This window comes from Alternaria alternata (assembly GCF_001642055.1).
Source record: "Alternaria alternata strain SRC1lrK2f unplaced genomic scaffold CC77scaffold_25, whole genome shotgun sequence".
In the NCBI taxonomy this organism is placed as follows: domain Eukaryota; kingdom Fungi; phylum Ascomycota; class Dothideomycetes; order Pleosporales; family Pleosporaceae; genus Alternaria; species Alternaria alternata.
Genome location: NW_017306214.1, coordinates 206,642 through 232,660, shown reverse-complemented (window position 1 = coordinate 232,660; position 26,019 = coordinate 206,642). Strand labels below are relative to the sequence as shown.

The following is a 26,019-nucleotide window of genomic DNA, read 5'->3' as shown; positions in this document are numbered from 1 at the left end:
GGACCATTTATGAATGGTATGGATGGGTTACAACGTCAATGCAATGATTCTGAGTTATTGATTTGATGGACGTGCTGGTGGTAAGACGCAGGCACAACGCTCTCGAATTACACTATGTTGTATCTTGATTCTAAGTTGTGTTCGGATAAAACCCTTGTTACTTGTTCGTTATAGCTAAATATTGTTCTGTTTGGTAATATACATACTTGTTAGCTGCACAGGTGGGCCGATGGAGCCTTGCAGTGAGGGACGTTGGATAGTGTGCACCCCCGCTTTACGCGATGCCGGTTGAAGTAAGAGAGTATGCCGTGGCGCAGCCTGACACTGCATCGTTCAGCTCTTCAGGGAAGGCAGCTACTTCATATTCACCCACCAGCGGCGGCCAGAACAGATTTCACTATCGCTTTTTGTTGAGCTACAGCCTGATGGCGTCCATAGAAGCCGGCGAAGTCGAGCAGTCACCCCACTCGTGCCATTATTGTCAGGCAGTTACGATCAGCTTCAAGAGCAGTTTCAACAGGCAATTTTTCATTCTTGAAAACGGCACGCTAAACATCACTTATGGACGAGCTCGACATGCTGCAGCTAATGGATGCAAGCTATTCGAATACCTGATGCAAGGCGCCCCAGACGGTCATGAACACGAAAACCTCCAGTATTCATACTCTTACAAGCGCTTACCAGAAAAAACTGGTGTCATAAGCTTTCTATATCCCACAACCTCGCAAGACTTCGAGATCTACGCCGCGGATGAGGCAACATCGTTCATATTCCCTGCACCGCCCAATCTATCACCAGCATCTACAAGTGCGGCCGAAGACTGGCTAGAATTTTGCGTTCAAGAGCATGAGGAGTGCAAAAGAGTCGAGAATGACTTCGTCCCACCAAGGCTCCTTCGTGTAACATGTGCTCAAGACGAGGTGCACCTTGTAAGCATGGATATCACAAAGCCGGTACCGTATGCTGTTTTAAGCTACTGTTGGGGAGGCGATCAGCTCTCCAAGACAGTAAAGAGTAACGTCGGAATAGTCCCACGAGCGATAAAAGACCTACCGCAGACGATCCATGATGCCATTCTTGTGACTCGACAACTCAAGCTCGAATATCTCTGGGTTGATAGTATGTGTATCATACAAGACAGTGCAGAGGACAAAGATGCGCTCATCGGCCAGATGCACAGGATATTTGCGTGTGCAGAAGTCACTATCGCCGCCAGCAAAGCCTCGAGATGCACTGAAGGATTCCTCGCTCCTAGAACCAACGGACCACAATTTTACGTCGCCATTCAGGATCCCACAGAGACAAATAATGCCAGATCAGGCAGGGTTATACTTATACCCCCTTCAAAGCGACATGTTGAGCCACTCGTCACACGTGCATGGACACTTCAGGAGATCCTCCTTTCAAGACGCATCCTCTCCTACGGAAGCCGGCAATTGCGCTGGTACTGCGGCGGACATGAGCACCATGATGGCGGCCTTATGGATCGCGATTCCTCCAGTTGGGCATCCCTCCAAACCCGACGCTTTGAGACAACGAGTCTCCAATGGATAAATATCGTAAAGCAATACACATTGCGTGAACTGTCAGAGCCTTCGGACAAATTGATCGCCATTTCTGCTGTAGCTCAACGCCTCGCTAGTCTGACTGAGGGGAGATGGGGTCGATACTATGCCGGTGTTTGGACAGAGTGGTTCTTTCAACAATTGCTGTGGGCTATATCCGAAGGCGAGATTGCGAAACGACCAGTTCGGTACCGCGCACCTAGCTAGTCGTGGGCTGCTATCGATGGGAGGCTAGATTGGCCATCGAGCGAAGACTTGATAGATGCTGAGATCTTGTGCACACTTCTCGACGTGGAGATCCAGCCGTTGAGATCTGAACAGCCCTATGGCGCAGTAACTGCCGGAAGAATCAAGGTCTATGGAGAGGTCAAACAAGTCTTGTGGTCAGCCGATCGGAAAACGGTAAAAGATGATAAAACTCAGGCCGCCGTTACTAATGGCATAATGCAGACATTTCCAGATGTGCGAGAAAATAATGCACAGGACATGACTGTTCATGTGCTGAAGGTAGCGATGTGCTCATTTGTCCACGCTTGTATCATGCGCGAGCCACGTGGACTTGGGAAGCACGTTGAAGGTATATTGTTGGAGCATATTGGTAACGAAGTGTATCAACGCGTGGGTGCAATAGGCGTACGGGGCTTCGATGAGGACAAGATATCACTGCCCGGGTGGTTGGACCAGTCGTTATCTGAGAGCATAACAGTGGTGGTCCGAAGGATTTGTAATTAAGGAGATATACATTGTTTAGCTTATGAAAGTACGATGGAGCTAATTTCAGCTCCTGGGGTGTAGCTGTGACTGTCTCTCGATATGTGAATAGACTAAAGAACTTCTCGTTCCTCTAATTGTGGCTCAACCTAAGCTAGATCATAAAGGTAAATGAGCAGGTAGCTATGTATAACTAGTCGTTGCAAGCTCGACGATTTCGTACTTGCAAGTTCTCTTGTTGGCGAAAATATTTTTGTTGGCGTCGTTGGATAGTGTGGAAATTGTGGTTGACTTAGGCTCGTTGGCGATGCAACGGCACACGATACGAGAATTAAGTGTCGTCATTCGGTTTTTGCATGACTCTTTCCAGATACATCATTCCAGAAAAACATGACTGGGTGGTTGAAACATTGTCCTCACAAAGCCTTTCGGAAGTGACAATTGCCGAACGCAGCCGATACTAGATCGGAGATCTAAAAACACGCTACACCAGACAGTCCAGATGTACAATCTATTATGGTTTGATACGTAGAAGGTATGTGTGATTGTAAGAGTACTTTTGATCAGCAGGTTGCTCACATTTAGGTCAGAAAAACGTGTAAGGTGTCATAGAAGCTGTTGAATGAGAACGCCTGCAGTTTTCGAACAACATCCGCGCGCAGTGATTAATCTGTTCGCCATCGCACAAAGTCGACTCAACGCCAGTAAGGCAACATATGAGTAAGCCCACAAGCGTTTCAAAAGTCAGCCCTACGCAACCCTCACAGACCACCACCTCTCAAGTTGAACCCAATCCCAGTCCCACACGTCATCATCCACGTACCACAAGTCGGCGAACTCTGACGACATCCTCTCCCCGGGAAGTTCATCTGACGAGACGATGCAACGATCATGTCAGATGAACTCACCGCTCAAACTCCCGATGAGTAAATTGTTTGCTTGCCACTGAAACCCAACTCGACGATGGAGCTGATCAGTGAACAACAAGTAGTTTTGGTGCTACGCCCGTAAAATGTCGTTACGGCTGGAGAGTATAGGCTAGCTCAAGGCCACCAAATATTGGATCAAGGCGCTAGGAAGTGTCCATTCCTATAACGGTATGCCATGGCGTTTCACGGGATGCGCGTCATCATCTTCCCGTCCGGGTGGCATGGTGGAAACGCTGGAGTGGGGTTGGGCTTCACTGGTGTGCTATGTTATATAGGGTAAAGGAGGATATTCGAAAATGTAGGGATGCGATTGGGTAGTTAGGCCAGTATATCTTCCATTGATCAGCAGTTGAATGTGGAGATTGTAGCACCACCGAGGTACGCTCTTGCGATTGTGGTGGTTGTCAGTTGTCATTGCAGAAGCGTGCACTTGGACTCTAAGCAAGTCTGTCTGCCCAGGCAAATGAGACTACAAAGCGCGTAAATCTCGTCATTTGCCTTGATCTCATTTTGAGCAATGCAGCATGATCTGAGAATGAATGCGAGGAAAAAAAAGGCGTCTTATGAGATGACTCGGTAGCAATTCCATGCATCTTCACTGGTAGCAGAAGCGGCTCGACGATAAGGTCAAGATCTATAAAATCGTTTCATCATGGTTGATGTGATTTATTCGTGACTTCAACCATAGAAGGCGCGCTTCGGGAGGATGAAGATCAGGCTTGGCGATCTCAACAAGCTAGTTGGCAGAAGTGATGACGCTCACTGTCGTGAGGTGGTGCAGGAAACCTCCCAGTCGTTGGTGCGATAACAAAAGTCCTAGGATGGAGGTGAAACTTCACAAGCAGCAGTATGATGCTTGAAGAGAACTAAATTGCATGGAACGATGCGAGGCTGCAAAGCAAGAGCGCACGCGAGCTATGATACAATGGGGGATCGATCTATGACGCCGTGGTCCGCTCACTACTCACGATGGTAGGTCCATCTACTTTCCTGGGCCATGCTCCAGCACCCTTGGGAGGAGAGTTGCGATCAGATCCACGATCAGATCCCTGACCGCGACCGCCTCTTCCCCGCCATGATGTGCCTCCACGTCCACCACCACCACCACCACCACCACCTCCTCCTCCTCCTCGTTTTGACCTTCCATCTTGGCCCCCACCACGCCCCCGACCAACTTGAAATTGTATCCTAGTGAGCGGCTGTTCGACCCATTCTACGCCCTTTAGACCCAGATTTTGCTTCTCCCAGTCGCTGAGCTTCCAGGCTTGATAAAGGCCCATCAATCGCTGTTGGTCCACTTCTTCCTTACCAGGGCCGACAGTCCGTGTCAATTTGATACCTCGTAGCTCTGGTACCCATGACTTGATGTATTCGCCATGCTTGTCGTAGTCAAGTGCTTGTTTGATGGGATTAAAGACGCGGCCCTGCCGCGGATCGTTGCCGACACCAGCGACGTATTGCCAATTGCCCCAATTGCTGGCTGGATCGTAGTCCACAAGGAAGCATTCGTACCACTCTGCTCCAATTCTCCAGTCGATGTTCAGATGAGACGAGAGGAAAGAGGCAACGTTTTGCCTTGCGCGGTTCGATGTATAGCCTGTGACGAAGAGTTCGCGGTTTGATGCGTCGATGAGACCAACCCCAGTGCGCCCTGAACGGAACCGCTGGAAGGCTTCGAGCGTCTTTACCGGATCGTCGCCTGCGCCACCGGATTTGTCTAGTCGTTTCCACTTCTTTGTTTGTGACTCTCCCTTCTGGCCTTTGACGCCACGGTCTTGTATGCCATAGAGACTGAACATCTTATATCCAAACTTCCTCATGCAAAGTCGCATATAATCTCTCCACAACAACTCGAACCGAACAGCTGCTGTTCCTTCATTCTCACCTTTTCCGTAGCCATCTCTCTTTTCACCAGGGCCCCGCCCTTCCTCAAAATCCATCATCGCCCAATGGACCTGCCGGGCTGTGATATGACCTTGAGCAAGGTAGGCTGAAAGTTTGGTGCTGAAATCGAGACCAAGCATGCCATTTCTTGTCTGCTTGTAAGAACTCATAGCTCCAGAGCTGATGAGATGGTTTATGCGATCTAGACCAGCGGTTTCGCCGCCAGAGAATGGATGCGCCGATTGAGCATCTGTCGGCCATTGCGGTGGCCATGTGAGTGTGTATGTTTTATCTTTTTCGAGTGGCGATAACAGAGCTCGCTTCAACTTTTCCAAAGACGAAGGTATGGTGAATGGCTGTTTTTGCGGTGGTATGCTCGAAGGTAACGGTGGAAGTTGGGTTGGCGTAGGTAGGGTACTGCGAGGTCGATCGCGTAGCGGTTCGAGTCCTTTCCTGAACGACGTGTATACATTTGGCAGGTCGGATATGTTGTCGTAAGGTAGGTCACGACTGCGGCGAGTTAGCAAAATCTCTCTCATCAACGCGAAACAACAATGTGACTTACTCATCTATGTAGTACTTTTCGTCGTTCCACGCCTTGAAGTCTACCCCATACTGTTCTGCGAGTTCCCTTACACTGGCCACCTCTCTTTTCTCTTCTGTGTTATCGTCATCGGTCATCCAAACCCCACTGATCTTGCCCTCGTGCTCGTTTTGAGAATACCAGTCGATTATGTCAGAAACAACCTCGGTAGCTTTGCCCACGCGCATTTCCAATCCGGAGTTGCAGTTCAACCCTGCAAGCTTTTCCTTTAGATCCCATACTCCATCCGCTATGAATTGCACGCGATGTGGTCCTGTCCGCCATACTCGCGCGACCTCACTGCGCGCCTCCGGATATGGGCTCTTGTCGGATGGGGAGGATAGGAAACCGGATACTTCGATTTGGTTGGCAGGGAAAATGTATACGGGTAAGAGGTGCGTAAAGTTTGCGCTGCCGTGTTCCGAGGTCAACGAATCATCGCGGTGCCGTCTGTCCCCATTTGAAGAAGTTCTCGAGGAGTTTGGACGCGCGACGTGAAGGGAGGCGGCGTGAAAAGCGGGATTGTCTGAAAGGCGAACATCGCGACTGAGAACATATAGCAAAATGCGCGGGATTCGGCTTGACATAATCGGGGACTTCGGAGACTCTTCGCCAGCAGCACTAAAAGCGCGTGTGCAACAATCAGAACAAACAAATAAGTCGCAGGTGTTGCACGGCGGCCAGGAGCAACTACGTCGTAACATCAAGGTTACGATTCATAGAAGACCTGGTGGTAGTAGAGAGTCGGGAGCATTGCGGTGCCGCAGGCGATAGAGAACTTCAGGGCCTGCGGGACGTCATGACCCTATGAAGGCGACAATGGGGCTCTCACCGAAATTTCTAGGGCACGAGGCCGTTGGACACTAAAAGGTGCCCTAAATGTCATCTGTCAGCCATATCAGGTATTCTCCACCGGAAGGGGTGCAGATAGTCGAAACTGAGGAGATCCGGTTCGAGATTGGTGATGCTTGCTGCAGCATCGTCAACCAGGATTATGACGTGAGGGACGACTTAGTGCGGCGCCACAATTCGCTATGGCCGCTGCAGGGACACAAAACGAGCGACTTGGGGACGGGCCGAGCGTTCGTAGAAAGGATAAAGCTGGCGATTGTCGTGCTGTCATGGAAGCACGGAGAGATCGCGAGACGTGCATGCATGCGCCATGCCGTGCCTGGTTAGGGGTCATGAGAGTTCTAGACGGTTCGGCGCCCAAAAGAGCCGTGCAGGGGCCGCGAATCGTTCATCTTAGGAGTGTTGATCGTGCAGCTTGATCTCGATATTCGTCGATTTGGAGCGGAAATCGCGTACCAGGTACCGCAAGGGGCACGTGGCTGTTAGCCGACTGGGGATATGACATATGACACTTGGGTTGCTCGCCGTCCTCCGATGTCTTGCCTCCACGCACAGCTTTGATCAAAGACTCCTTAATGCAGTAACACCTCGCTTGCCATATACACAGTAGTATGCTGCACATCGCCCACCATTACCAAGTGCTTGTAGTGATGAGTGTGCAGCATCTATATGCCGTCTTTGAATTCGTGGTCCAATAGGTGGAAAGCTCTGCATGAGTTATTGAGTGAGCAAGGTATCACAGACATGCCTGTCGATGAAAAGAATTAGTCTTGCTGATGGTTGTGGTTGATGAATGCGTTGGCCATGAACGGGGCTGACTTGTAGGAACTTGCAGTAGAGTCGGAGATCGCTGCTCAGGTCAGCCCGCAGGAAGGCAATAAGCGTGCCGAGGCACGTAACCGATAGATGTTTACTTTTTTCGCATAATTCAAGGCAGAAGTCTTTTATCCTTGTAATAGGATTGGATGTCAGAGACTGGCCTAGGGAAAATGTGTTATTTAGACACGTCTTCTCTCTGGTTCATATATTGTACCGAATAGGGTATAGCGTATGTTCAACCCACCCTTTCATGACTGTATCTTAGGATTTCATGGTACACGCCATTGACACACCCCGCAAAGCCTTTACCCACACGTATATTCAATACCAATAAGCTTAGGAGTAATACGTACTGGGTGTAGTTCAACCTGCTACCTTCAACAGATTCATTCTATCCAGACGTCTTCATGTCGAAAAGATCAGCTATAGCTTGACAGGATGTTCATGCGCTATATTAGAGACCTGGGACTGCTGTTGGAACCAAACCAAGATTCCCTGAGTGGATTTGGAGGACTTATGTTTGTAGTGAAATAGCGTCTAAGAACGAGCCTCCTGCGGCTATGAGACAGAACATGCCATATCTTGGACTATCTTTGCCTTCAGAATGTAGTTGCAAGTCTGTTTTACAAATAGTGTGAGGCAGAAGCGACATGCGTCGTATCTACTACATCAGTCACTTACGTATATAGCCATCGAGCTTGCCATCCAATGGGTAAAAAGAGCTAGTACAATGGCCTCTCAAGGCTAAGGATCTGTAAGCTTGGGGAATTGTTATACCTAACAAGTCCTTAGGGCTCACAAGGTATGTCTACGAAGCCTAACTAAAGGAAGGTGAAGTAATAACAAGCTTAACGGAGATGTGAAAGAAGAGAGAAAAGGATTTGTACGACAAGGGCTACTAGAATAGTGCTTCATGTACAATCAAAGTTTTTCAATACTATCATTAACATATATTCGTTCCCCTAGTGAAGTTACTCAACATGCGTTTCTGACTGTTGTGACGCGCCTCGCAAGCCTTGACGCCGCATGGTCTGATGATCACCCCATGTTGACAATCAAGCCACCCGTAATCCATTGTCTTCAGTTACCAAGATCGGTAAGCCTTTCTAGCAGACGGTGCGATATACGCCATCAGATGACGGTCTCTGCGCCTTGTGCTTGTGCTCTTTCCGCAGTCCCTTATTGGCATGCTGCTTCTCGATGCTAGGACTGGCACCAGGTTGGAACGCCGAAAGATCAACCGCATCCGTCTTCATCAGCATCTCCGTAACGCCACATATGTCAGTAACTAGCCTGTCGATCATGTCAAGCGACAGACTCTCTCTGACGACTACTCTAAGGATTTCGGTCTTCTCCTCGCCTGGTGGCAGCGGGTAGTCTGCATGCGAGGTTAGTCACGTTATGCCCAATATATCAGATGTAGTCTTACTGGGGATGATGTATTGCTTAGCCCGAAGCAGATTGCTGACCGCTTCTTGCTTGACATGGGGGAATTCCTTGTGGAACTCGTCTGTGAGAGTAAATGCAACGACGGGTAAACCGGCATTGTAGTCTGCGCTTGTTTCGCCTTCTTCGTATGGCTTCTTGCCCTGCTCAAACTTGAGATCGCCCTTCTTGCGGTGAATGTCGCTGACGCAACGGTACCAGCCCTGAATCGTAATGTCAGTAAGTCTTCTTGTGTTACCCAGCGATTTGACGTCGTACCGTATGCTCCAGCGCCCTGCTCAGTAGACGTGCATTAGCCAACATGTTTTCCATAATGGCACGGTATCCCGAGAACCCTAGATGGATCAAGTTGTAGTATTGCGCGATGATCTGAGCTCCAGGACGTGAGAAGTTCAGGGTGTATGACTCTTCTGTTCCACCCAAGTAGTGAAGCTCAAAGATCAGGTGCTTGGGCAGGTAGCTTTCGTCTCGCCAGATGATCCATCCGACACCAGCATACACGAGACCAAACTTGTGACCACTGGTGTTGATGGATTTGACTCGCGGTAGCTCAAAGTTCCACTTCTTGCCAGCTTCCGCGTGGGTGAAGGGGGCGATGAAGCCACCAGATGCAGCATCTACGTGGATGGGAATATCGTTGCCGGTCTCCTTCTCGAAGGCGTCGAGAATATCAGAGATTTCCTCAACAGGCTCGTAATGTCCAGTGTATGTGGAACCAAGGATGACAAACACACCGATTGTGTTCTCGTCGATGTTCTCCTTCACCAACTTTGGGTCCAGACGGTAGGATGAGTCTTCGCTTACGGGAAGAATGCGAGATTCAACTTCGAAGTACCTAGCAAACTTCTCAAGAGCGACTTGTGCGTTTGCGCCCATGATGATGTTTGGATTTGAAGTGTCTTTGCCCTCAGCCCTTCTCTTCTCTTGCCAGCGACGCTTCATGGCAAGTCCACCAAGGTGTATAGCTTCGCTAGAACCAGTAGTTGCCGATCCGATGGCCTTCTCGCCCTTCTGTGCTCCCCACATGTTAGCAATGATGGATACACATCGTGCGTGCATGTCCATCATTGCCGGGTACTCGTCAGCATCCGACATGTTCTTCGACAAATTCTCAATCATGAGCTGTTCGGCCTCCTTCTCCATGTACGTTCCGACGAATGAAGCCAAGTTCAACTGGGGTCGTCCGTCAAGATCAAGCTCGTCCTTGAGTAGCTGGTGGACAACATCGGCAGGAGCGCCATCGTGCGGGATTTTGAATTTCGACAACTCGGTGCCAGCGGCATAGCGACTTGAGTAAGGTGTGATATGTGAGGTTGCTCGGTTCGCGGACTTGTGTCCTCCGGCCTTGTGAATTGGGTGGTCCTTTAGTGTCTCAAGGAGCTCATCCGTGTCTACATGTCTCGCGAGCCCGGCCATTGTGATGAATGTTTGGAGGTAGTTACGTTGGTAGGGGTTGAGATTGATGCAAAGTTTGCAAGCATCAGGCAGGACATATCACCTTTATACGACCAGAAGTGTTTGCTGGTACACGTTGACAACGTACATACGCATGACGACACACTACGTCCGTTGTCGCTCACACGCTCACGTTGGCCATGCAGCCAAAATGGAATATGCAGACCAAGCAAAACCCGCATTGAAAAGCTTGACATTTGCTTGGTAAAAAGCTTGTTTCTGGCAGTGAATGGATCTTGTGGGACGTGTCATGACCAATTAAGGAGCCGTTTTCAAGTTCCGCAACGGGAGTCGGCTAGGGATTTCAACCGCGGGACTGGCAAACAATGGGATCAAACACGCGGCTTTCTATGGGACTGGCCAATCTGGCCTCATACCTTGCAGCGAAAGCAAAGCAGGAAAATAACGCATAGTGACGAATCTCGTACAGACCAAAAGCCGGAAGTAATAGCCTTCATGCACATTGATGGGTCAATGACGGAATTCTGGCTGTCACCCGGTCCGTCTTTTCGCCGACAGCGCGCCGTCACGTGACAGAGTGCTCAACTGAGCAGCACCAAACCTGCCATATCTGATAATATCCCAACAAACCTTTCGGAGATCTTAGCGGCATCAGATGTGACTCCGTCAGACTCTCCCAAAGCTCTGATGCAGGCTTACCTGGTTGATGGCTACGAAACGCTCAAAGTTTCGGGTGGTGAGATGGGATTGGTGATCATGACGTAGTCACGTCATCGCCATCACATCCGTGGAACGCGGGGAAGATCGACTGACGCGTCCTCACAGTCTGGACAAGACGGTACGCGGCCTCGGTGCCTTGACGGTGTGTAGAGAATATACCTTCAAATTAAGGGTCTATATTTGCAAAGCAGTAGAGCTCGAGTGTTTGCTGCTATTTGTAACCACTTCATCAAGCACAATTGTTGTTGTTTGAGGTTGGTCCGCCTTGTAGTCCGAAGCCCAAGAAGCGGGTCACCTACCGAGAGCTCCGCCCCAATAACGTTGCCACGCAGTGGTGTTGTAATCGACTCGTCTTACTCTTTAGCTTGGTTGCCTAGCTACTCATTACAGTACTTGTGCTCCCCTACCATTCTTGCTCGTTCACCCAATCTCCATCAATCACCAAGTCAACATGCGATTCTTACGCGTTGTACCAGCCTTGCCTCTGGCGACTGCATTCGTCATTACCGAGCCAGAAGTCTTCTCAAACATCAACATTGAGAAGTCTGGAAAGTCCCTTGTCGACAACGCTCATACTGTTCTCGACAACGCTCAAAATGTCATTGACGATGCATTCAGCAAGATCAAGGACAGCGCCAAGGACGTCTACAGCAAGATTCACCATGCTGGTGCCGACGTTGAGTCGTGGTTAGAGGGCTCTCAATTCGACGACAGCGTCGTTGACTTTGAGAGTCCTGAGCACCCTCCTCATGATGGACCGCCACACCATGGCGGACCTCACCACCCTCCACACGACCAAAAGCCGAACCGCACGGTCTACGAGCTCATCAACGAGAGCAAATACACTACAAAGCTTGCAAAGTGGATCAATGAGTTCGACGACATTGTGGAGGCGCTTAACAGCACCAAGGCCAACTACACAGTCTTTGCCCCCACAGACGAGGCCTTTGAGAAGATTCCCGAGCATCACCACAAGCCTTCCAAGGAAGTCTTGAAGGACATCCTGCTGTACCATGTCACCGACGACTTGTATCCTGCTGGTCGCGTACTCCACACATACACTATCCCAACTTTGTACGCTCCAAGCAAGAACCTAGGTCACTCGCAGCGCCTTACTGTCCGCGTGACACTCAAGGGTCCTGCGATCAACTTCTACAGCCGCCTCGTAGCAGTAAACATTTTCGGAACCAACGGCGTCGTCCACGGTGTTGACTCCATCCTCGTACCACCTCCGAACGTCGCCTCCATCATCGACTTACTCCCTGGCGAGTTCAGCACTCTTGAACTCGGTCTCACAAAGACAGGTATCTATGAGAAGATGAACAGCACCGAGTACGAGCACAACGGCGGTACATTCTTCGCGCCCTCCAACTTTGCGTTCCAGAAGCTTGGAGCGCGTGCCAACGCCTTCTTGTTCTCAAAGTATGGCGAGAAGTACCTGAAGGCTCTTCTAGAGTACCACATCGTCGTTGATCAGACACTTTACACTGATGCCTTCTACGACGGGCGTAAGGACGACAAGGAGACTGTTGAGGAGCGGCCAGGAGGCTACCACTACGATCTCCCTACTGCTCTTTGCCACAAGAACCTCGCCGTTGACGTTGGTCGCTACGGACCTTTTGTTGAGATCAGGATCAACGGCTTCTCGCGTGTCACTGTTCATGACGGTGTAGCTAGCGACGGTGTCATCCAGGTCGTCTCCAACGTCCTGATCCCGCCCAAGACTTCTGGTGGCGAGCAGAGCTTTTGGAAGGGTGAGGAGCTCGACGTCGAGGACCTGAAGGAGCGTCTCCAGCCTCTTGTTGAGAACATGGAGTTGTAGATCAACAACTCTTATTCGAGCCTTGAAATTTGTTACCTTCTTGCTGCGAGACGATCTTTACGACATATTCCTTGTATAATAACTTTCCCTCCAAGCGGAGTGGCTACTTCACACTAACATGTGTATGACTCAGATAGCAAATCAACAAACGAATACAAACATGACACCATATGTTGCGCTTGCAATCGTGATATTGCCACTACTGATGTCTTTCATCTAGTCTAAGCTAACCTTGAAGTCCATGTGTGCAGGCCACCATTCTTTCTAACAGAGGACTGTAATGTGTTTAGTTCATCAAAGTCTCGTTGTAGTTACCGTCACTATACATTTCGTGTAAGTAGCAGCAACCACACAGTTAATTATCCAGCCTTCAGGCGATCTTGTTGGATCTCATTTTATCGCAAGACCTAAACGCAAGGTGTGTCTATACCGTACACAAAAGCAAACCAGAGTCATGAGTAGCAAATACCTCTACAACGACCAATTTCTACGAGAAGTCCTCGCCTCCTTCTTCAATCGTGTTTTTGACCCGCAATAGAAGTGTAGTCTTCCACTTGTCAAGCTTAGTGAGCTGGTCAAAATTGAACAACTGTGACAAATCAGTACGATGCGCATTTATGAATGTGTGCCAATTGAAGAGAACATACCTTCTCAGAAAACGCCTCCTGATCACCGTCTTGCACTGCAGCCGCCAAGTCAACAAGTAGTGCGTGCTCCCTTTGCTGCTGGAAGCTTGGGTCCAGCTCTCTATACCTGTCAAGCGCAGTGTTGACACCGACCTGGTCGCCTGTGCATAGCTGGCAGATACCAGCCTTGAGTAGGTACTCCTTGACGGACCAGCGCATAAGGTTATTAGAAATCGAGGTTCTGGCAACCTTCTCGTAAATTTCGATGGCTTTGTAGTAGTCCTTGCCTTCTAGAGCGACGAGGTCGGCGGTCTTGAGCCAAAGCTTGTTGGCAAGTGCTTCAGCATTGTCACTCTCGTACCAGCCAGCCGCTTCCTCGTATGCGGCTGCAGCTCGGGTGTTGTCGCCGAGCTCGACTTCGTAGAGCTCTGCAAGGTTCTGCTTGTGGGTGGCTGCACGGCGGAAGTTGCCCTTGCTGCAGTAATGCGCAATGGCTTTGTCTAGACACCGCGCAGCTGCTTCTGGGTCATCTTTGCGGTAGGCCTCTGATAATAAATCAGTCATAGTCGTTTCAAACGTGGAAGAACATTTGAGTGAAGAAACTTACTGAAGGCGTCTGTAAGCGTGTTTGCTTCGTCATCAGGCTCGTTCAGATTCTGACGTTGTACTGATGCCGCCTTTTCGAAAGCCTCGCCTGCCTCCTTGCCTAGAACATGTTAGTTGTTAAGACGGGATCGTTTTCCAGCACGCATCTGACCATACCCATCTTTTGCATCCGGAACGCATTTGCTGCAGCGATGAACTGATCTGCGGCTGCCTCATCTATCACGTGCGTCAGTCCAAAGGCGCATATATGCTACTTTTCAGATCATACACTTGTCTTGCTTGTTGCTGAAGAAGCTGAAGCCGCCAGATGCCTTCTGCAACGATGCTTCTGCCTGTTGTCACGTCAATATCAGTTATCTGCTTTGTGGCTGAGTCTTGGAAGGCCCCACCTGTCGCAGCAGCGCTCGTGGATCGCCGGCCATGTTTGCTGAGTTGTCGAGTGCGGAGGTTGTTTGCAGGAGAGGGAGGGTCAGTATGAGATATGACTGTATAGGCAGACGTTATGTTGAAACTTTGGTCGAGACAGGTGGCTGCACTTGCTGTCTCAATGAGCGATGACGACCCACGTTGGTCCATGCGAGAGGGCTGTGACCTCGGCGGCGGCTTTACCGCTTCCGCACTAGTGTTTGCAGCCCGCCTCAAGCTTCACGACGTTGCATTCACAGCAGCGTCGAGCGGTCCGCAAGAAACATGGCTACACGTCGCGCATTTGCACCCTCAATGTTTTGCAGTCCTTCACAACGCCTGCAAACACGCTCATACACGCCTTCGCCTCTACGTCCATACCAAAACCGAGGCGTACATCCCGACGAGCTTGAAAAGCTTCTAGCAGAGCCCACATGGTCCGTCGAATCTCTCCTACCACCGAAGACACGCGCTCCCGACGCTCCCCAGATCACCTCTCAGCAGCTTCATCATCTACTACGACTATCCGCTCTCCCGCCGCCGGAAACGCCCGAACAAGAGCAGAAGATGCTGGACACACTGGCAGCACAACTCCACTTTGTGGGCAAGATACAGGAGGTGGATACAACGGGTGTAAAGCCTCTTCGGGCGATACGTGATGAGTCAAAGGCTGCGGAAGAAGAGCAGACTATCACCTTGGAGACACTAAAGGACGCCCTGGGCAAAGAGAAGGTCGTAGGACAGCATCACAAGCGGTTACAACGAGATGCTACGCCGGTTGACGCTCAAGATGTTGAGGACTGGGATGTGCTGGGCTCGGCTGAGCGAAAGGCCGGTAAATATTTTGTTGTCGAGAGCGAGAGGCCGCAGGAATAAGTCTTTCATACGACTTTGCACATGTCTAGAACCAGAGCCATCGGTGCACGATGAGATGTGCATGACTACGAATAGTATACGGCTACGAAGGACACCAGGACGAGCGGCAAGCAGCGCCTATACTTGTTTGCAACGTTCGTATCTTCGTTGGCAAACAAGTAAACTCCAACGACCAGGGATAGTGTCAATCCAGAGGAACACAACACCAGCCTCCATATGACAACCGTCGTAAATGGGAGACAACAAGAACCAGCAACAAGCCAAAGATTCATTCACCAGAGACCGGCCTCCTTCCTGCAATTTGTGCAACGCTTAACAACATGCGCTTCCACATCACAGCCACAAAAGGGCGCCTCATCCATATCGTCGAATTCTGGTGTCGACAGCCGACTCAGCCTAGGTGTCGGAGGAGGTGTGGGGCCTGCGAAGGAATTCACAGCTGTTTTCGTCTTCAAAGGCAGTCCTTCGCTCGACTTTGCTTCGGCATGAAGGATCACCGACTTTGATCTAACTTTGGACGAACGCTTGGCGGAAGTCACGTGTAACTCTGAGCTGGGTTCCGCGACTTTCCTTCGAGGTGCGGGGTGAGGTTGTGACGAGACGTGTTCAAAGCTGCTTTGTGGGTATGAGTCTTCATCTGCTTTGGGGTATAGGACGAAGTCGGTGTATCCCTGGACTGGTGGTTCAACCTTCCAATCCGCCCAGCGGCGACGACGAGATTCCGCGATCTGCACATTGCTTCCATCGTGGTACGTCGTCTGACGGTACTCGTGTGTATCTTGCTTCTTTAGTAGAAGGGCTGATGCCTGGAGAGCCGACTGTGTGGATGGCGTCGACGACATGGTGACAAGATGATCCAACCGGCACCATGAAATATCAGAAAAGAGTTGGAAGTGGTCTTCAATGACTTTTCAGCACCTTCAGGCCGGTTCTGAGATGAAGAAGAGATGTGGTGGGGTGGTCGAGCGGAAGGATTAGTGGGGGGAAAGAATGATGAAGGGTCCAAGAGGTGGGTGGTGGGCGGTGCGAGTATATACAGTGCGGGATCAACTCGCCAAGCCCCATCTCGCCTGACACCCTAGACCTCCTGCACTACCACCACACCCCTTGTGCACTCTGTTCCCCTACGCCAATCGAATCCGAAGCTCTCAGTCGGTATGGAGAGACTGTATTCGTCTGAAAAGACAGGGATTTGCACAACTTGGATGTTATAGTGCACTTTTGCATAGTTCCACATTGGGATATAGGTGTGTCTACTCGTCGAGGTCACCATGAGCATCCAACCCAGAGCGAGAAGGACTTGCGAGTACTCGAAGCCAATATGGAGACTGTGTTTGTTCGATGCATCATGTCTTCAAGATGCTCGAATGTTGACCTTGTCGTCAGTGGCTCTCGTCCTCGATCCTAAGCATATCCGGATTGCATACCACTTTCAATGTCTCACATAGTATAGTTTACAGCCCCTCAATACTGTGGGACACCAATCTCAGCCTTTTTGTCTGATTTTCAGCACCTCCGATGGACATTGTGGTGTAGTTGGTCGCTCAAGTTTGCAGAGCGCGTGCCAAGGCATTACCAAAATGTCAACCCTGCAAATCACACAAAGACCATGTGGCTGCATGACTCTCCAGATCCAACTCATGTATGTAATCGTCTCATAACAGAAGAACTCCAGCTAGGACCTACTAGCTAGCACTTAAATATACTAGAGTCACCGAACCTACTATCAAACACTTGGGCAACAAGGTCTAGTCCACGTGACTTCTTGTCAGAACAGGCGCTCAAGTGTCTTGTCTTGTGTACGTGACGGCTGCTCTCTTCGATACGACAAGGAGTAGAAAACATATTGTCCGGATGCCAACATGGCACTCTATACAGACTTTGGGGCAAGTAGAAAATGAGCGTTGCGCATTCAGAACACGCATCAGTCCCGCCTTTCTCCTCCGTCCAACTCTTTCAAAGGTTCCAAGTAAGGAACAAGAATGGATTGTCGAAAAAGTCAGATGACATGACGAGTGGGAATAAGAGATTTCCATATTATTTGATTTGTGTTTCTGAGATTACAAAATTACAGGGAAAATACTCAACTCTTTAGCCAGACGGCAACTATGCCGTTCATGCATGCAATCTATGCTTTCTCTCTCTCTCTCTCTCTTTCCTTGGATAATAAAAATACAAAGCCCCATCAATCCTCTCTCTGGTCATCTCTTACTAAACCTGCCAATCAAAGCAGAAACAATCTGTGAAAACGTAACAAAAAAAAGGCCGCCGGTTTGGAAAGGAACACTCTCTCCATCATCCCAATTCCCATGCCATGGTATTGTCCCCCTAAATCCCCTTCTCCTCTTCCAAAAAACAACAACAAAAAAACACTCCCAAATTAACGCCCATTCCAATGCATATGTTTTGTTACACAATCGCCCCTACTCCGGACTCGCACCCCTAACAGACGGCTCCACACTCGCACTCGCCCTCCCTCTATCCTTGCCCCCACCACCACCAGGACCCAAACTAAGCTTAATCTTCTTCTTCTTGGGTGAATCTCCACCGACATCATCAGCGTCACGGTCGCGCTTGCCCTCACCCCTTTCACTGCTCTCGCTGTGTTTTCTATCCCCAAGATCAGGTCTACCACCACTACTAGTTTTCAGCTTGACTTTGAGCGTGCCATTGCCATTGCCGTTGGAAGTAGTAGTAGTCGAGGTAGAAGATGGCTTATCACGATCAGCCTTCTTGACATAGGACGACTTCTTCTTCATCTTGCGGCGTTCAGGGGTATCGTTGTCCATATCATCAGCGTCGGCATCGTCGTCTTTTTCGCCCTTGAGACGTTTAACGGGCGAGATGCCCTTTGTTTTGCTACTCGTCTTGGGGTTGTTGGCGGATGACGACTCGCCGGGCGCGGGCGTGCCCATGCGACTTCCCAGCGGCGTGTTGCCGAGACCTGAACCCGTGCCGCCGTTTTGTCCCGTGAGTTTGGCCATGGCGTTGCGACTACTCTGCCGCCCGCTGATGCCGAGGCACTTTTCTAGGTGCTGTGCGAAGCGCGTTATGAGTAAGCTGCGCTTGCAGTTGGGACACGTGTGCCAGGGGATGTAGGAAGCGGGTTTGCCGCCCGTGTTGAGCTTGATTTCCTTGGTGTCGCCGCCGGCCATGTCTGTGTCTTGGGAGCCGGGCGTGCCTACGCTCTCCTTCTCGGCGTTCTTCTGCTGCTGCTTGATGAGCTCGCGTTCCTTCTTGCTCTTGGCCATGTCGGTGGGGAAGGGGTTGCCGTAGACGTCGTGGCCCGATCGCTGGACGAAGGGGTAGAGCATGCAGTACTCTTTGGTCAGGTCTGGGTTCTGCATGCCCTTGCCCATGATGGGGTGCATCAACCGGGGCAGCTTGCAGTGCGGACATATTATCTCAGGCGTTGTCTTGAGCGGATTGCCCTTGAGGAAGACGCGCCCATTGTCGTACTTTGCTGCCGATGTCTCAGCGACGGGTATCGACGTGGCGCCTGTCGTGTTTTGCTTCTGCGACTGCGGCTCGAGGTTTGCCAGGGCGATAGACTCGGCTTGCGTGGCGGCCGACTGCATGCGGAGCAGCTTCTCGGATCGGTGGCATGATAGGGCCGTGGTGAAGACGATGTTGCTCAGCAAGTCGTCGAGGATGTTGGTAGTCTGCGACACGTTTCTTAGCAAGGCGCATCATGGGGAGGGTCATGTAACCGAGGAGGCGGTTTGCGGCGGACAGGCCCTACCAGTTCTTGGAGCACGTCTGACGGCAGTCCCACGGCAGCGTCGACGCCCTCGCCCTGGTCGTCGGCCGGCCGGTCCTCAGACATGTCGTTGACCGTGGGCGGAGTTGTTCACGGCGGAGTGGTTCAGGGCGTGGAGAAAGTGTTGCTGAGACCTTAGCGTCAGTTACGGGAGATATCGATGGGCTTCCCATGCATCCCTGCTCCGGGACCCATTTAGCGCATGCAGCCAAAACTACCTACCCCACACAACGAGAACAGCGTGTTCGCAAAAGACTCCACACACGCGTCGGGTATCATTTCATCCATCTAGACCTGTTTACACTACCTCCCACCTCGCCAGTCTGCCTATGGTGCTTCCCGCCTGTCTCACAATGCACACGCCATCGCTACCTACTCTGTGCACCGCCAGATTCGCAATAGCTGTTGGCATGCCCTCTGCAAGGTTGTAGTTGCCTGTTGTAACAAAGCCCATTAGATCCGCCTCGTCGGGGACAAGAGGATAGTCCTCCTCGCCTGCTTTCGATGCACGCTTTGTGCCAGGTTGTGGCATCAAGGACAGCCATCTGCTTCGAACTTGTGCGTCTGCAGGCAGACGGTAGATGCGAGCGCAGTCTGTAGGGGTACCTCGCTGTACCATTGTGATCTTGGCAGTGAACACATCTAGTGACGGCCAAGAGTCGCCCAACGTAGCATTGCCCTTCTCAATCAAGTCAACTGCATCTCTGGGAGAGAGCTGTCTGACAGGGGTCCGGGACTCTCCTGGCTCCTCTCGAGGAGTGGTAATCTCTCCTTTCCATCTTGGAATCAATCGCTCCCAGTCGCAAGACCAGGGATCTCCAATCTCACCCTTCCTACCATTGCCGAGATCAATCGTCGACCACTCAATCCTCTTTCCCTTTGGACGCTTAGTCCATTCGTGCTTCCTCACCTCTCGCTCACGTAGTTCCCAACTCCATCCAGCATCCGTGCCAGGATGATCGTACGGGAAGTGCGGCTTCGAGCGCTCAAAGTCAACCTGGCGTCTTTCTTTCAAGCCGCCAAATAGTGGGGTTTCGCCTGTAGATACCGGGTAGCGCATCATCTGTCGCCATACGGGCATGACGCATCTCCAGGGAAGAAGAACAGTCCAAGACTTGCTTTCTCGCGATACAAGTACAAGCGTCGGAATACGCGGATCGGTTGAGCGTGCCTCTGGGTCTTCACCTAATGTGCATGCGCTCTTCCGACGATTTATAGACTTCTGAGACGGCATGGTTCGTTGTGCGGCTAGCCGGCTGTTGGTATCGAAGATGGAGGCTGGGATTGAGGCGTTGTCGAGCGGCCAGGCTGCAAGGGTTTCCGTCAAGGCAGTCAGAGACTGTTGGTCGTATGCCACGGGCGATGTGCGAGGAGGATCGCGAAGCCGGGGATCTGAAATGTTAAAAGACAAAAGCGCACCGTTTGGTAGTGACGCAGCGTCTGTGACAGAAGCCAAGGCGGGCCAAAGAGACTCTGGAGCATCGGGCCCTGCATCTGGGGGAGATACAGGAGCGAGGATCGAGCAAAGGGCTTCTGTAGCGGCAGGACCTGTGATCTCGATAGAGCCAATATCGAAGCGGAGATCTCTAACCGTGACAGCTGGCTTCTGCACTTTCGCCATCCTGACCACTTGATTCCAGAGTTGTAAGAAAGCGCTCGGGTGCACACGAACAAAGGCTTTCATCTTGTTGCTGCCTGCATGCGGGGCACACCAGATGACAGTCACTTGGGCGATTTTCTTCAGCGGCTTGGCTTCTCTTTCGTATATCCAGCCTTCCCAAACTCTGGTACCATTTCTCCACTTCCTGGCCCTGCCTCTGTTCTGCCACGGGTCCTCTGCACTGTCTACTGCAAAGTGCAGACCCTTGAGTAGCCCGGTTATACTAGCTTCAGGGCCCTCGAGGCTGAGAGTTGACATGTAGCTTACATCCCACGCAACGGCTCCGCGCTGGGTTGCGGCTCTGTGTGTCAGACGATATGCCTTGACTGCTGGTTGCAGTGGGATTGCGAAGCGCCAGAGCGGCTCCTTTGGTTCTGTCATCTTTGCGCGCTTCGTATGCCATAGATGCGTGGGTAGCCATGTCTTGTCTCGCTGTCGTCTGCGGAATCGAGATGGAGGGGTGGCGGGCGTAGCTAAAGCAGGAAACTTGCGCTTCGGCTTTGGTGGTGGAGGCTTCGTGACTTGCTCCGGGGCATCCTCCATTGCTGCGTCCCCGTCATGGTCTTTCCCAGCTGCAGCGGTGTTGCCGTTATTCCTCTTCTTGGCGACCTGCCTGCTGTTCTCCCTCCCCGCCTTCCTCAGATGCTTCTTCTTCCCTTTCCCAACACCGCTCCCGCTAGTGCCTCTTGAAATGGGTGTGTTGTCCTCTTTAGCCTCCTGTCGCGCCCTGACCCGCAGTCTCTTTGGTACGCGATGCGGATTATGGCTCGCCGTCCTCCTCCTCAACCCCCTCGGCACATCTTGAAAAGCTCGGCGCGACTGCCCCTTCTTGGCCGCCTTGATGGCGCCCTCGAGCGATTTGATCTCGTTTTCGTGTGACTTGAGAAAGTTCTTGACGTTGATCTCGCCATTGGGGTACGCGTTGCTAGTCGGTATGGCGGGGATGACGTGCTGCGGCCTCTGTTGGAATCGGGTACGTTTGACAGGATTGCCAGGACCCGTGTTGCCTGGCGTCTGCTTCCTCTTTCTCGAACTATCGGCCATGGTGGATCTGGAACAGGCGTCGCTATAGCATCAAGGCTATTCGAGCTCACTGGGCCAACGGTCGCTGCGACTGAATCTTTTAGCGAGACGGTCCCCACGCCGACGGGCTTAGCGCGGAGTCATTCGTCACGTCAGCACGTGTCTGGCCGAAGCACTGGCAGTCCCTACCAACGCCGACTTGGACCCTTTGGTATTGGTCCAAACGTGCCAGGCCAGCAACGGCATTCTGTTTCATCCGCCAGGCCCCTAGCTCGTCTTTTGATTAATTACTCCATTCACAACATCTTCATTTCGCCATTTCGGCCAGGTGCTCCACCTTTCTGACCTCCCCTGTGATTGCATCGTCCCCCCTGCAGGAGTGCGCAGCCACCATGCTGCCCTGTCCTTGTGGTCCTGGACTGGTCCTGATCATTCAATGTTTTCCCACACCTTGTTACTACACAACAACAGCATCTTTTCTTTGAACACACGCACACACACAACGCATAGCCATTCTGACACTTACATCTACCTCTATTGTTACTGTACCGCATACACACACACACACACCTACTGCTAGTACATAATGATTCACACATACACAACCATGTCTCCCCCCTCTTATTCTTCCGATCAAATGTGCAAGATGAACTTCAGTCCACTGCGATCGCCCTCACCAAGAAAACGTTTCGCCGGCCACGAGCGAAACCAGTCAGAAGCCATCCAACGCCCACGACCCATCAGCGTAGCAAGCAACTCAGTCATGGTACAGCACGCAAAGAGAGCTTCAATATACGTCTCAGATGCTTCCATCTTGCTCCAACAACGCAATCCCATTGCCTCGCCCATGTCACCAACAGACTCGGGCATGGCCTCGCCAACCAGCGAGTCTGGAGAAGTCACGGATCACTACGCCATCCTCGAACTCACACCCGAGGCCACCACGGACGAAATCAGAGCTGCGTACCGCCGTCTGCGCTCCGTCTACTTTGCCAATGACGCGAAAAAGTATCGAGCACTGCAGGCCGGCTTCGACTGTTTGATGGACCCAGAGGCACGCCAAGCCTACGATGCAACCTATCAGCCAGCAGCTCCAACTTCGCTCTCCAGCATTGACGAAATCTTGGACCAAGGAAAGCACTGGCGCAAGGACAGCGCTCATGGCGACGATCCAGCAGTCATCCCCGAAGAAGAAGAAGAGGAAGAGGAAGAGCAGCAAGTACGGACTGACGACCCTAATTGGGGTCTTAAACGGTTCCAGCCTGTCCTTGAATCGGTGCTGGGCTCCGAGCCATATTTCTCATACGTCCCTCTGCCTACGTATTCGCTGCCTGTGTGTAGGTCGCCCAAGTACGTTGGACAGTTTGCGGTGAACGCGTGGCCCAATTAGACGGTCTCGTCTCATCGATGTCTGGATTCAACCCACTCGACATGGCTCGAGTTCTTTACCATGTTCATATTCATAGCAGAGCAGGTCTTGCATTTGGGCGGGTTTGCTTTGTGGCGTCTTGGGCGGTCTTTTGTTCCTCTGTCCACTTAGCGTTGTTTTTATCAAGCGGCGATTCACCACCATCTGCGATTTACCCTCGTCTTGTTATATACCTAAAGTCCCAACTTTACTGCAAATTGGCCACACTCACTATACCTACTCGGATATCGAGCAACATTGAATGATAATGTATGACACACATGACACTTGTCAGATTTCGAGCGTGCCTGTGCCAAAATTTGTATACATCACGAAATTCAGCATGGAATGGCAACTAAATGAACCAGAGTCGCATTGCTGATATCGATCGCTATGATACAGGGCTCCAAGTTGCGAACGCCACTCTGATCCAATCGTCTCCAGCTCTAAGAAATTGTCGCATGCTAATTGTCGCCATGGCGAAATATTTACTGGTCGAGCTTTACGGGGAAGTTGCCAGCCTCTGTTCACAAATCAGCAACTATATTCATCTTGGACGCCTCGACTGCATGCGCAATGGGCTTGGGAGGAAACACTCACCACGCTGGTCGTCCCATCGCGATGTCCAGCCGCTGGGGCACAGGGACTTGTAGGCCAACATGAACTATATCCATCAGTACACAGGTCCGTGTCTCATTCGGCTTCTGCGGGGTCGCGCACCTGGCGGCAGGGAGCAAAGTCCTCGCCCTTGGCGATGATGCACTTGTGGTAGTCGACGTAGTTTTGCCAGCAGTGCTTGGTCTGGTTCTGGTTGGGGAAGCGGGCATCGAAGCCTGTGTGCGCCGAAGCTTTGTTAGCAGGCCATATCGCATATCTGGAGCTGTGGAAGCTATTTTGGCAGGCGGTGCAGGCAGGCGTGCGAGTCCGGGGGTGGCGTACCAGCTGTGCGGTGGGAGATTAGCTATCAATTCGAGAGACTGCGGAGTAGCGGGAAAAGCTCACCAGTGACAAACTTGAAGGGCTTGGTTACAAGCTCGTCGCCGTTCTCGCTGTCAGACATGGTTGCGATGGGGGTGGTTGGAGTTTGTCGAGGGTGAGGGTGGCGGCAATGGCTGGGCTTGGTGTGGTCGTCAAAGTGGTGACGGAAGTGAAGTTGTGAGGTTGCGATGGTTCGACCCGAAACGCATTGTCCACACACAATTCGCTCGGCGTTTTCCGGGCGAACCAGGGCCGCGAGCTCTCTCAGCATCTGCGTGCCTGTGACGAAACAGCCATTATCGATCCCCCAACGACGACGCCAACTCTCCACTCTCCACTCCAATTAATAACACACAAACACCGCCAACATGTTCAAAGCTACCAGGGCCCTGTCTATGCAGCCAACACGCATGATGGCTATGCAGCCTACGCGCATGGCTGCCATGCGCCCGAGCCCCCAGCTCTTCATGAGGCAGACGATGCGCATGCGCAACCCTGTGCCTGTATGAAATGCCACATCTCACTGTGACTCGGGAATTGATGCTGACAACATGACAGAAGGAGGAGCACGGCGGTAAGCCAACCACAGCCGCCGCATATCGCCATCCAACATGAATTGACGACGTACAGCCCACACCGTATCCCAGCGTATCCGCCAGCTCAAGAACATCCCCACTGAGATTTGGCCTCTGAGTACGTTTTGTTCCCTCCCCCTCTACGCTCCCTTTCGAGCCTCTTGCTAACCCTAACATCTAGTCATCGTTCTCGGGTAAGCCCCTCCATTCCGCTTCGAATACTCTAACGCAGGTGGTCTGATACATTCGCAGCGTCGCCGTCGGCATGGCCTTCTTCTCCATCACCCGGAAACTCTGGGTCGACAAGACCCTCCGCCTCAAGCGACAGGGCAAGCAGGAGTAGGCACCTGGGCTTGCAAGGAACCGGATACAATAAAGATGGAATCGGCGGGCTTGGAAGGGCTCCAGCAGCCATGTGTATAGGTACAGCATACGGGACAGAGTCCTCGTCAAGTTCGAAATCAAGCATAAGATTCATTGCGAGTTGCGTCTAGACGTGCAAAAGGAAGTCATCGAGTGCAATGGCGAGATCATCAAGGACTTTGAATCTTAGCAAGTGCGGCAGAATGTGGCACGATTCCTAAACCGTGCTTGTGATATGCTGTATTCATACCTTCTCCTAGAGGAGAAAAAACTTTGTGTAACAGAACATGGTATCAAATACATTTTTCCAACGCCTGCAAACGCCAAAGAAGGACTGAGATTAGACTGGCTTCGGTCCTGCCTCGTCAAGACCTTCCAAGCCCTGCATAGGGTCCATAGGCCCATTGGCCTCGTCTTGGATCTGTTCACTAGCTTTGCGATCCTCTTCACTCACAGCATGCTTGGCCAACCAGCCCTCCTGCATTTTGTTAGCATAAAAAGTCGCACATGTACAGCAACATGTTACACACCTGCTCCCAGATGGCTGTTTTGCTGCCTAGTCCTTCGTTTGCGTCTTTCTGTGGTTTGGCTGCGGCTACCTTGATAACGGAGCCGTACAGCTCGCTACGGTCCATGTTGTCAATAGCGTCTGTCGCATCGGTTGCAGTCTCAAACTCGACATAGCCGAATCCCCGATGTTGATCGCCCTGGCTCTGGTTTTCCGGTTTGGGCAAGTTGACTTCAACAATGTCGCCAAATGGCAGGAAGGCATGGAAGAGCGTCTGCTGAGTGACTGCTTGGTCGAGGCCGCCGACGAAGACGGTAGCCTTTAGTCGTGACGTGTCTGATAGATTCGACATGGCTGGCTGTGGGTGCGAATTCGGAAATGGCTTGTCGATGGTCGCGTTGTCGAGATTCGGAGCTGAAATTCGATATCACGTGGCTAGCGGGACCCACAGTTGGCCGCGCCCGCCATGGACCAGGGAAGGACA

At 51.5% G+C, this 26,019-nt stretch overlaps 13 protein-coding genes across 13 annotated transcripts; 5 read left to right on the top strand and 8 right to left on the bottom strand.

The window, feature by feature from the left end:
* Nucleotides 1-935: 935 nt before the first annotated feature.
* CC77DRAFT_1034870 (HET-domain-containing protein) lies at nucleotides 936-1,772 on the top strand (the record flags this gene model as incomplete). The annotated part of the gene is made up of 1 exon (XM_018526901.1): nucleotides 936-1,772. The coding sequence occupies one exon, from the start codon at nucleotides 936-938 to the stop codon at nucleotides 1,770-1,772; it is 837 nt and encodes a 278-aa protein (XP_018380932.1).
* A 2,371-nt stretch (nucleotides 1,773-4,143) lies between these two features.
* On the bottom strand, nucleotides 4,144-6,259 carry CC77DRAFT_946369 (cryptochrome; the record flags this gene model as incomplete). Its single annotated transcript, XM_018535076.1, has 2 exons — nucleotides 4,144-5,599; nucleotides 5,655-6,259. 2 exons carry the CDS (start codon nucleotides 6,257-6,259, stop codon nucleotides 4,144-4,146), a joined length of 2,061 nt encoding a protein of 686 aa, XP_018380931.1.
* A 2,043-nt stretch (nucleotides 6,260-8,302) lies between these two features.
* CC77DRAFT_973065 (glutamate decarboxylase) lies at nucleotides 8,303-10,378 on the bottom strand. Its single transcript, XM_018535872.1, has 3 exons — nucleotides 9,048-10,378; nucleotides 8,773-8,992; nucleotides 8,303-8,721 (listed from the first exon to the last, which is right to left on the bottom strand). The coding sequence occupies exons 1-3, from the start codon at nucleotides 10,203-10,205 to the stop codon at nucleotides 8,450-8,452; spliced, it is 1,650 nt and encodes a 549-aa protein (XP_018380930.1). The 5' UTR covers nucleotides 10,206-10,378; the 3' UTR covers nucleotides 8,303-8,449.
* Nucleotides 10,379-10,905: 527 nt separating this feature from the next.
* CC77DRAFT_1024874 (FAS1 domain-containing protein) lies at nucleotides 10,906-12,895 on the top strand. Its single transcript, XM_018525957.1, has one exon. The coding sequence runs from the start codon at nucleotides 11,377-11,379 to the stop codon at nucleotides 12,745-12,747; it is 1,371 nt and encodes a 456-aa protein (XP_018380929.1). The 5' UTR covers nucleotides 10,906-11,376; the 3' UTR covers nucleotides 12,748-12,895.
* Nucleotides 12,896-12,924: 29 nt separating this feature from the next.
* On the bottom strand, nucleotides 12,925-14,505 carry CC77DRAFT_1099069 (alpha-soluble NSF attachment protein). Its single transcript, XM_018529983.1, has 6 exons — nucleotides 14,369-14,505; nucleotides 14,248-14,311; nucleotides 14,136-14,195; nucleotides 13,981-14,079; nucleotides 13,395-13,918; nucleotides 12,925-13,336 (listed from the first exon to the last, which is right to left on the bottom strand). The coding sequence occupies exons 1-6, from the start codon at nucleotides 14,399-14,401 to the stop codon at nucleotides 13,235-13,237; spliced, it is 882 nt and encodes a 293-aa protein (XP_018380928.1). The 5' UTR covers nucleotides 14,402-14,505; the 3' UTR covers nucleotides 12,925-13,234.
* Nucleotides 14,506-14,617: 112 nt separating this feature from the next.
* On the top strand, nucleotides 14,618-15,396 carry CC77DRAFT_447151 (hypothetical protein). Its single transcript, XM_018531724.1, has one exon. The coding sequence runs from the start codon at nucleotides 14,670-14,672 to the stop codon at nucleotides 15,258-15,260; it is 591 nt and encodes a 196-aa protein (XP_018380927.1). The 5' UTR covers nucleotides 14,618-14,669; the 3' UTR covers nucleotides 15,261-15,396.
* On the bottom strand, nucleotides 15,397-16,220 carry CC77DRAFT_447150 (hypothetical protein). The gene has a single exon (XM_018531723.1). It carries the CDS (start codon nucleotides 16,100-16,102, stop codon nucleotides 15,533-15,535), a length of 570 nt encoding a protein of 189 aa, XP_018380926.1. The 5' UTR covers nucleotides 16,103-16,220; the 3' UTR covers nucleotides 15,397-15,532.
* Nucleotides 16,221-17,439: 1,219 nt separating this feature from the next.
* On the bottom strand, nucleotides 17,440-19,129 carry CC77DRAFT_1024871 (hypothetical protein). The gene is made up of 2 exons (XM_018525956.1): nucleotides 19,003-19,129; nucleotides 17,440-18,922 (listed from the first exon to the last, which is right to left on the bottom strand). The coding sequence occupies exons 1-2, from the start codon at nucleotides 19,084-19,086 to the stop codon at nucleotides 17,684-17,686; spliced, it is 1,323 nt and encodes a 440-aa protein (XP_018380925.1). The 5' UTR covers nucleotides 19,087-19,129; the 3' UTR covers nucleotides 17,440-17,683.
* CC77DRAFT_1024869 (POPLD-domain-containing protein) lies at nucleotides 19,065-21,854 on the bottom strand. Its single transcript, XM_018525955.1, has one exon. It carries the CDS (start codon nucleotides 21,722-21,724, stop codon nucleotides 19,319-19,321), a length of 2,406 nt encoding a protein of 801 aa, XP_018380924.1. The 5' UTR covers nucleotides 21,725-21,854; the 3' UTR covers nucleotides 19,065-19,318.
* Nucleotides 21,855-22,310: 456 nt separating this feature from the next.
* On the top strand, nucleotides 22,311-23,093 carry CC77DRAFT_1013069 (hypothetical protein; the record flags this gene model as incomplete). Its single annotated transcript, XM_018523810.1, has 1 exon — nucleotides 22,311-23,093. The coding sequence occupies one exon, from the start codon at nucleotides 22,311-22,313 to the stop codon at nucleotides 23,091-23,093; it is 783 nt and encodes a 260-aa protein (XP_018380923.1).
* A 506-nt stretch (nucleotides 23,094-23,599) lies between these two features.
* On the bottom strand, nucleotides 23,600-24,171 carry CC77DRAFT_1065996 (cytochrome c oxidase-like protein polypeptide vib; the record flags this gene model as incomplete). Its single annotated transcript, XM_018528860.1, has 4 exons — nucleotides 23,600-23,634; nucleotides 23,712-23,775; nucleotides 23,832-23,944; nucleotides 24,114-24,171. 4 exons carry the CDS (start codon nucleotides 24,169-24,171, stop codon nucleotides 23,600-23,602), a joined length of 270 nt encoding a protein of 89 aa, XP_018380922.1.
* A 286-nt stretch (nucleotides 24,172-24,457) lies between these two features.
* On the top strand, nucleotides 24,458-25,360 carry CC77DRAFT_999098 (hypothetical protein; the record flags this gene model as incomplete). The annotated part of the gene is made up of 5 exons (XM_018536555.1): nucleotides 24,458-24,592; nucleotides 24,648-24,663; nucleotides 24,720-24,782; nucleotides 24,846-24,858; nucleotides 24,917-25,360. 5 exons carry the CDS (start codon nucleotides 24,458-24,460, stop codon nucleotides 25,005-25,007), a joined length of 318 nt encoding a protein of 105 aa, XP_018380921.1. The 3' UTR covers nucleotides 25,008-25,360.
* Nucleotides 25,361-25,367: 7 nt separating this feature from the next.
* Nucleotides 25,368-25,887, bottom strand: CC77DRAFT_1065994 (hypothetical protein; the record flags this gene model as incomplete). Its single annotated transcript, XM_018528859.1, has 2 exons — nucleotides 25,368-25,505; nucleotides 25,558-25,887. 2 exons carry the CDS (start codon nucleotides 25,885-25,887, stop codon nucleotides 25,368-25,370), a joined length of 468 nt encoding a protein of 155 aa, XP_018380920.1.
* Nucleotides 25,888-26,019: the final 132 nt, after the last annotated feature.